This window comes from Ostrea edulis, chromosome 2, assembly GCF_947568905.1.
Source record: "Ostrea edulis chromosome 2, xbOstEdul1.1, whole genome shotgun sequence".
In the NCBI taxonomy this organism is placed as follows: domain Eukaryota; kingdom Metazoa; phylum Mollusca; class Bivalvia; order Ostreida; family Ostreidae; genus Ostrea; species Ostrea edulis.
The window spans coordinates 56,305,394-56,315,393 of NC_079165.1; the positions used below are offsets into that span (position 1 = coordinate 56,305,394).

Sequence of the window (10,000 nt, forward strand, 5' to 3'; positions counted from 1 at the left end):
TTTGTCTCTGATATTTACAGTCATTTGTCTCTGATATTTACTGTCATTTGTCACTGATATTTACAGTCATTTGTATCTGATATTTATTGTCATTTGTCTCTGATATATACTGTTATATGTTTCTGATATTTACTGTCATTTGTCTCTGATATTTACAGTCATTTGTCACTGATATTTACAGTCATTTGTCTCTGATATTTACTGTCATTTGTCACTGATATTTACAGTCATTTGTATCTGATATTTATTGTCATTCGTCTCTGATATATACTGTTATATGTTTCTGATATTTACTGTCATTTGTCACTGATATTTACAGTCATTTGTCACTGATATTTACAGTCACTTGTCTCTGATATTTACTGTCATTTGTCTCTGATAATTACAGTCATTTGTCTCTGATATTTACTGTCATTTGTCTCTGATATTTACAGTCATTTGTCTCTGATATTTACTGTTATTTGTTTCTGATATTTACTGTCATTTGGAGTACATGGCTTCTAAAGTGAAGGATTTTCTCAATTATATTCAATGTAGTTAAAACGCTGATTTTTTGGTACGTTTTTCTTTCAGAAGGCATAATAGGGGTGCAGCTTTGGACAAACAAATTTTTCTCTCACATATATGTACTGGAAAGATAAATCTGTGGTATAAACATAAAGTTTGTCCAATGTTGATGTTTTTCAAAGTTTTTCAGAAGACAAACTGCATTGAAATATTGTGTTTTGCCGAATATAATGCACACTTGTTTTCTAGAATTTTATTTTGTAAGAAAGGAGTGCATATTATATACCACTATAGGTTTTTGATCCTCATTTTTATGCCTCATTTTTATAAAGATGATTTCATCAGACCGGAATATTACTTGACCCACAGATATTGCCTTGTATATAGATATGCTTTTTCTCGTTGTTCACAAGTATTAGGTCCTATTACATATTTAAAAGCTAAACTTAATCTCTTGAAAATTATTGCAGAATGTAAAATTGTAGAAAATATGATTGTTACAGTCTGTAACTAATTGAATTATTATGAAAGGACCAATTAGGATTAATTTGACTTGTATAGTCATCATCCCATTGTACACCACCATTCAAAGATACTGATGTTTACAAAAGGCCTTGTCATGAACTAAAAAGTAAAATAAACAAAGCAAGGAAAATGATTTGCCATTTTTATTTAGACCTAATTGATTTGAAGTTTGAAAAAAAGAAAGTATCAAGTCTCCACCTTTGATGCAACAAAAGCTTGTCCTTTGTTGAAATTCACATTATTTCCAAGAAGATATTCACTGTAGATTGTCGCATTATCGTTAATTCAAAATTTATGCTGCAAGGTTTGCAAATTCTCCTGCTATGTTGAAAATTTACATTATTTCTGTAAATAATAGGTGAAAATTATGGTGATGTACTGGGTATGAAGTCAAGAATACCACTTTGTGAAAATATTTGCTGTGTATTATGCACATGAACTGTGTTTTCCCCCCAATCTTCAGACCCAAAAAGGGGGTGCATATTTAAAAAAAAATGTGTAATGATATTCAGCAAAATACAGGAGCCATTTTATGTCAAAATAGGAGCAAAATGTGATGTCATAATTCCAACTTTACATCACTTTAATAAAATTGAGAATAACAATTGAGTTGCATTGGGATTCTTGCTCAAAATACACTGTTACAGTTTTGAAACAAAAACATGAAATGGATCCTTTATTGTGTATTGTCCCTTAACAGTCATTTTTTTGTGTATTATTCCCGTGTGTAGGCACCGGACGAGGATGTCATCACCAGAAAGTTTGTTTCTCACCATGTGTCAGGTGGTAGAGTGGTATGCAAGTTCAAGAAGATTGCCTCAGGATTTGGGGAATACATTCCAGACTTTGAAAAATTTATCAAGAAATTCATAGAAGACAACAAGCTTAGCAATATGGTGTTTGTTAATCAGGTACGGAATGGAGAAGTTGATGTACAGTATACCGTAGAATTTTAGCAAGGATCTAATTTTGGCGTTGTTAGCAATGATCTTGAGGTTGCAAAGATTTTCTAGCGCCAAGAATTCATACCATTATGGGAACTGTTCAATCACAATAACTGAAACTTAATTTGAAAGTTGGATATCCTAAGACTGATCCTGCTTTGGTAGTTTGGGTGGGAAGTTGGGTTAAATTTGGTATATTGGTTGTGTGTATGTGTTTTGGGGTTGTTTTTTTTTTATAAAAAAGGAAGAGCATGAAGTACAATTTTAACTACATGTACCTGAGGGCCAATTTAGATTACCTGGGGTTGATATACATAGAAAACACAAATGTTACATAATATTATGATCTTTTGATGGAGTTGTGCCCCTTTAATGTAGAAAAATTAATGTTAGAAACAGTCTTCCGCACTTTTTTCTAAATGTGTAGAGATATTGAACTGATTTTTTGTAGACAGGTGTATATTGATGAATTACAGAACGGGTATAAGTTTTGTTCTGGTTCATTGATTTTTGATGGAGTCGTACCCCTTTTAATGTAGAAAAATTACTGTTACAACCAGTTTTCCAGACTTTTTCTAAATGCCTTGAGATATTGAACTGATTTTTTATATGCATCTGGTTCGTTGGTCTGAATACCATTCAATGCTATAATTTGATGAATTTCCTACGTTTGACTTTGCTGGGGGGGGGGGGGGGGCATTTGTGTCGTGCGGACACATCCAGTTTAGTATTCATTTCTGTTATAAATTGTCATGATCAATTCACATGTCATAATAAATAATTACCATTTGGCTTATATTGTTAAATATGCAATGAGAGTGTTTGCTACAGTGTGTGATTGGTTTTATGGTAGAAAATCTTATCAATAAATCATGGTCTTTTAATTCAAGACAATAACTACGGTAAATATTACCACTTTAAGCATTCACTTTGTTTCAAATGTTCTTTCAATTTAAATGCAGTTGAAGTTTTTAAATTACACAAATGTCCCTCACACATGTAGAAATATGCTGTAGACTTCAAATATAAACTGTAGCTAATTTTAATTCTGGGAAGAAAAATCCAGAGTGATGTTGGATGTGAATGATAATCAATATTTATTGCATGTTTTATAGATGATTAACCAACAGATGCATTTAGAAGAGGTCTTTGAAAAGTTGAAATGTCATGTGCTGAGCAATCTAATCAAGGTAGGGTTAGTAGATTTGTTCACTAATGCATATGGAAAATAGTTTTATCATCAAATGTCTCATTTAAATTTATCATAGTGATGGTTATAAGTAAGTGACAAATCTATTAAGATACAATTTGCTATGCTGTTTTGACTAGATTGGGGGACAATATTACAAGCAGACATTAGGGATAAGCCAGGGTTCTGTGCTGTCCACTTTATTGTGTAATATTTACTATGGACAAATGGAGGAGAGGTTTATGCCAAAACAAGCAGATGAAATCATGATGAGGATGGTGGATGATTCAATTTTTGTCACACCTTATCGAGAAAGGGCAGAGATGTTCCTAAGCAAAATGATACAGGGTAATTATTACTTTTTATACACCCATCGTCAGACGGGACATATTATGTTATGGCGTTGTCTGTCGGTCAGAGGTCGTGTTTTCCGGACATTTTTCTGTGACAGATATAATGTATATACAGTGTTGAAAGTTTATAACAATTTCTCCCTCAAGAAGTGTAAGAGTGAGATTGCATTTCAGCTAGATTGATGCACCATGACCTATGTTACTTTAGGGCTAAAAGTAGGTGACACAGTTTTCCAGAGTTATTTTCGTTATGGATACAGATATTGCCCTTAAATTTAGTCACAAGCTTCCTCTCGGAGGAATACAAGTCCAGTTTGCCTTTCAGCTGGATAGGTGCACCATGGCCTACTGTAGGGCTAAAAGTAGGTCAAACAGTTTTCCAATGTGCAATGCCTGTTTGGGTCTTCTCCATTGTCCTTAACTTCAACCTTTAAAAAAATATCATTGATGAGAAATATACTATATACAGTTGATTCTTGTTAAAATGCCACCTTTTGTGATTCGGAAAATGTGGCAGTATAATGAATTTGGTGATGAATTGACTATAGAGCATATTAATCAATAGCTAAATCATACATGTTTGATAGCATTTTGCTTTTGATTTAGTGAACATCTTAAAATACATTTATGGTATGCATCTTCATTAGTAAAACAATTCTCGTCACAATAAAATACATCGGCTACTGAATAAGAAACTTCAACATTATGTTTTGTATATAACACTTCTTTTGACAACTACTTTCTTTCTTTCACAATGATATTTAAGATAGACATCTTGTGAACAAAAGTGTAGTTACTTCTGGAGTCCCTCTTCATTCTGACTTTCACAGAAGTCAGCACAGTTTCCAAGCTTATTTTGCATGATCAAACGGATATGTTTTGTCTGAAATTGATAGCACCTGTTTTTGTGATTAAGCACAACTGAATAATTCTCAAGTTTTTCTACAATACAACTTGAATATATAAGTCATAAAATACCTGTATTTGATTTTCATATTGTGATATACATGTATTGTTGTTATGGGTCATACTCAGTGGCAGATTTTGAGCCCCTTCCACCCTCCCCTTTTTCACCACAAGTTTAGAAATAATGTGAATAAAACTCCAATTTTGGCACCCTAAACGGCTGAGTATTTCGGCCAGTACTTGACTTTTACATCCCCCCCTTTCAGAAATCCTAGATCCACCACTGATGCTGCAATATATTGATATACAATCCTATGCACATTCCTTGTGAAAAGACCTCTTTTTGGTACCAAAGTTACTAACATTTTGACCTTGGAGTTTGACCCAATCTTAAGAAAACCTTTTCAATAATTCCTGAACTATTTAAGGTAGGGATTTCATAATTTGCATATAGATTCCTGATAATGTCCTGGAATAAATATAATTTAAAAATTTGATGTCAGATATTACGTTCCTAATTGATATATTGACTTGCTTGATCAGGCAAGTATGTATATTTCCAATCGCCCAAACCAAGATATCATTTGCCCAGGGCAATTGGACAGTTATGAGTGTCAATCCCTGTCTTAGGTCATATTGACCACAGTAGAAGTTTTACATACTTAAAAAAAACTTTAGCTTTGTAAATGCATCATGTTTTAGAGTCAGTGTATTGGTTTTCAGATGTCAAAAAAAAATAATTTTCTGAATTTTGAATGCTCATCTAGGAAACTCAGAGTACAATTTCTCCATAAATACAGACAAGATCCTTGTCAACTTTGATTGTGAGCATGAATTACTTGGGAGGATGAAAAGAAATGTTGGAGGTACTCTGATATTTTACATAAAATAATTAAATGTAATTATTTCCTAAAATAAGTGATAATTATTTGCTACATTTATCATGGATTTTATAAATTTCAGAATGGTTTCCCTGGTGTGGTTTGCTTTTCAATACAAAGACACTGGAAGTTGGCAATGACCTGCTGCGGTACCAGGGCGTCAGTATGTTTTTTCTTTCTGCTGCGGTACCAGGGCGTCAGTATGTTTTTTCTTTCTGCTGCGGTACCAGGGCATCAGTATGTTTTTTCTTTCTGCTGTCTATGAGTATTGTGTTATATGATATGCAGGGATAACTTTAATCTGCCTCTTTGTTTCTAGAGTAGTTGATATCAACATACACATCCTCTCAATGATATACATCTGTATTGATAACACCAGCTTAACAGCTTACACACACACATACATACATACATATATATATATATATATATATATATATTATATATGTCCGTTGTGTTGGCTACACTTGTTGTCTCTTGGACCTATGTATTGTATTTTTATTTTGTCTTCTTCATATCAGTTTTTGCCTTGTTTTTGTTTAATGTTTGAAAAATACAGTGTTTTTGAAAAAAAGTAACCCTTGACATTCTTATTTTTTTTTTTTTTTTTAGGTCAAATGAGTATTTAGGTTTTTTTTCTATGAGGTGACCTATTGCAATAACGGGATATTGGAACTATAAAATTTTGGAACTCTTCAAAAAAAGAAAAATTATGCGTCACTTGGGCAACTCTTGTATACAAATTAGTGATATTAAAGACGACTCATTTCTGATACAAAAATATCTGCCTGATTTGAAGATTATTTTTATTATCTCAAGCAAATACCCTAGTACCAATAAAAAAGTCAATAGATTAAATTTCTGATGACAAAACAAAAAATTCGCAGTACTGCTTGTTTCCTTTATTGTATGTGGAAAAATAATCTCAATTTATGCGTCAGTCTCCAGGCACATACATGTAGCTCTTTGCTTGCTCCCCCCGGCCCAGTTTTCTTGACATGAGATGTATTCATCACGTTATTATCACATACTAAGTGTGTTATTTTTACATGCAAAGATAGATTTATTAGCTGGTCAAATTTGATAGCGGTAGTGAAAATGCAACAACAACCACAACCCACCCCACCCCCTCCCACCTTTTACGATTTTGGAGTTTGGGCAGAACTACTTTTCTTACAAACAAAGAATTTTTCATACAGATAGGATGGCAATTTTTTCTTTGTTTGCTCCCCATCCCACAACTTTGAAAAATGACGTAAAGTGCCTAGACTCACTATACCTGATAGCAACATGTACTCATGAAAAGTTGCCCAAGTTAACGCAGAAAGCATGATCTTGGTGTACATACTAAGTATTAAAACCTTGACGGAATTGGAGACAAAATAATGGTTCCGATATCCCATATTGGTCAGCTTAATCTGTCATGCATTTACAATTGAACACTTTTAACTTCTTGATATATACCATTCCAATTCTTTTCAAATTTGGTATGAAGCATATTTGGGACAAGAGGGATATTATTTGTAAATTTCAGGATTCCTGCACCCCAGGGGCCTTAGGGTACCAATTTTCAAAAATCTTCTTTACAACCACACATTTGTAAAAAAAAAAAAAAAAAAAAAAAAAAAGAAGGTACTAAATGCATAGTGATGTAGAGTAGGAAGGCCTCTACCAAAATTGTTAATTTCATGATCCCTGGGATAGAGGTTCTGACTCCTGGTGGGAAACATCAGTGCTCTTGATACTAAATTAATTTACTATATTGATATTTAGAAAAAACAGGTAGTCTTTTTCCAAATTGTAAATTTCATGATTCCAGGGGTAGGGATTTTGTTATCAGGGTGCGACTAGAATGGTCAGTGATTAAATCTCTTAATAATTGGAACATTTTAACTCCTTGCTAATTGTTGTTCCTATTCTTTTCAAATTTTGTATGAAGCATCTTTGGGACAAGGGTGTTATAAATTGTAAATTTCAGGACCCCTGGGGCTTAAGGGATAGGGTAAAATATCCCATTCATTGACCAATATTCAAAAATCTTCTCTACAACCTCACATCTGTAAGAAAAACTAAATGCAGTGATGTTTACTACCATGTTTTATTTTAAGTCTTTCTATTGTTTTATCATTTTCTTTATAGCTCTTGCAGGTTTTTTATTAGTATATTATCAATGATTATTAGCACAAACATTGTACAGCACATAGAAACTATATGTAATTTTTACACTTTATAAATGAATAAAATAATAATAATGTAAAGCAGAAAAGCCTCTACCAAAGTGAATTTCATGATCCTCACTCAGGGTAGAGGTGTCTGACTCCAGGGCATAGCCAAACTTGGTATATAGTGTTTATGTATAAAACATTGAATAATGTATTTTTTAATGCTAGTGATACTAAATTGCAACTAGATACACATTTAGAAGGAGTCAGTAGTCCTTTACCAAAATTGTAAATTTCATCATTCCAGGGGTAAAGGTTTTGGTCCCAGGGTGATGCCAAACATATAATAATGATGATTGTCTTTATCATTTGAAAGACTTCTTTAAGCTTACTGATACAGTATAAGAACTAAATGCATATTTAAGAAAAGCAGAAAAGGATGTACCAAAATTGTGAATTTTGCTACCCCAGGATTTTGACTCCAGGACGGGTCCAAATAAGTCATTATCATGTTAAATGTTACATATATTATGTAAAGCCTTTCATCAGTATCTAAGCACTTTTGGGGACATTTAAGTAATGAATATTAGATTTTAGCTTAGATATTCAGAACAGGAATTTTTTTCTAGATTTCATAGCCCCACTTGGGACTAGTATAATATTCAATTCAATTATTGATTCACCAAGCATGTTGGCATACAATCATGTTACACAATATGAGATATATAATGACAATAAACTAATTACTAACAGTTCATTTACATATATGTAAATACAAGTATATATTTGATATGTATCTGTGATATTAGACTATGTATGCAATTTAGTATTGCATATTACATAAATTAAATGTAGTTATAGCACTCTACTTTTGGTGCGCAATTCAAAACATTCATGTAAAAATTCACAAAACCTTCTAGCATGAACTACATTGACAGGGTTACATAGTACTTTACAATGGTTTTCCTTTGATATATCATCGTCTGAATTGTAGATGTTCAAAGGGTAATATTTGATACTTTTAACTAATACTCAGGTGACTGGTAAGGCCTGTAGGCCTCTTGTGTGAATATACAAATACATTGTGTCTAATTTGATAGAGTTTGAATTTTAAGTTGGCACTGTGTTAGAATACATTGTGTCTAATTTGATGGAGTTTGAATTTGAAGTTGGCACTGTGTTAGAATACATTGTGTCTAATTTGATGGAGTTTGAATTTGAAGTTGGCACTGTGTTAGAATACATTGTGTCTAATTTGATAGAGTTTGAATTTGAAGTTGGCACTGTGTTAGAATACATTGTGTCTAATTTGAAAAGACGTGATTCTTTGTCAGATCTTTGTATTTTGTTAATAGGGATGAGACATACTCTGACAGTGGACGTTTCCATGACTCCAGGGCTAACAATGAGGAAGAAGTTGCTGATGTAAGGAATATCATAATAAATATACTTATATCCCAGCCAATGAAATTTGAAGAGGGTATTTTGGTTTCACCATGTGTGTCTGTCCATCATTCCGCCTGTCCACTTTCGAAGACAGGCAGTTTTGTACTCTGATCTATAAACGTGTGTAAAGATGTTTGAGTCAAGTCGAAGGCTGTGATTATTTGAGCAATAAGTAGGTGTTTTGAAGTAGGATGATGCTGAATACAGTAAATGATCATAATCTAATGACAATTGGTATGGATTAGTATTTCAAAGGTCATTAGATGACACTTACTAGCAGAGTTGGAGGTTATATAACGTAGAGATGGTACATGTGTGTGTGTTATAATGAAATAGTATCAATGTTATGTTTGTAGATTTGCCACGTTTTGAGGATTTTAGCTCACCAGAGCTGAAAGCTTAAGGGAGCTTTTCTGATTGTCTATCATCTGTCCGTCTGTCTGTAAACTTTTTAGCTCACCTGAGCCAAAGGCTCAAGTGAGCTTTTCTGATCAAAATTTATCCGTTGTCTGTCGGCGGCGGCATAAACTTTCCACATTTTCGACTTCTTCTCAAGAACCGCTGGGCCAATTTCAACCAAACTTGCCACAAAGCATTCTTGGGTGAAGGGCTTTCAATTCTGTTCAAATGAAGGGCCATGTCCCTTTCAAAGGGGAGATAATCACAAAAATGCAAAAATAGGGTGGGGTCATTTAAAAATTTTCTTCTCAAGAACCACTGGGCCAGAAAAGCTGAAATTTACATGAAAGTTTCCTGACATAGTGCAGATTCAAGTTTGTTAAAATCATGACCCCCAGGGGTTGGATGGGGCCACTAAGCCAGAAAAGTGGCCCCTGGGGGTAGGATAGGGCCACAAGGGGTGATCAAAGATTTGTATACAAATATATAGGGGAAATCTTCTCGAAAACTACTGGGCCAGAAAAGTTTAAATTTACATGAAAGCTTCCTGACATAGTGCAGATTCAAGTTTTATTAAAATCATGGCCCCCGGGGGTAAGATGAGGCGACAATAGGGGATAAATTTTTACACACAAATGGTTTGCTACTTCACATGTAGCTTTGTTATCAGAAGAGGACAAACCTACAT

The 10,000-nt window shown here is 33.5% G+C and overlaps 1 protein-coding gene across 5 annotated transcripts in view; it reads left to right on the forward strand.

Annotated features, from left to right (window-relative positions):
* Nucleotides 1-10,000, forward strand: part of LOC125679217 (telomerase reverse transcriptase-like) — a 66,347-nt gene that overhangs the window by 41,946 nt on the left and 14,401 nt on the right. For 3 of the 5 annotated variants that reach the window (XM_048918255.2, XM_048918254.2, XM_048918253.2), the window contains exons 20-25: nucleotides 1,764-1,943; nucleotides 3,092-3,166; nucleotides 3,306-3,513; nucleotides 5,192-5,290; nucleotides 5,388-5,468; nucleotides 8,823-8,892. In XM_048918255.2, coding sequence (XP_048774212.2) covers nucleotides 1,764-1,943; nucleotides 3,092-3,166; nucleotides 3,306-3,513; nucleotides 5,192-5,290; nucleotides 5,388-5,468; nucleotides 8,823-8,892 — 713 coding nt within the window. Of the gene's footprint in view, nucleotides 1-1,763; nucleotides 1,944-3,091; nucleotides 3,167-3,305; nucleotides 3,514-5,191; nucleotides 5,291-5,387; nucleotides 5,543-8,822; nucleotides 8,893-10,000 lie in introns of all 5 variants that reach the window. The other 2 variants (XR_007371747.2, XM_048918256.2) reach the window with 2 other exon arrangements.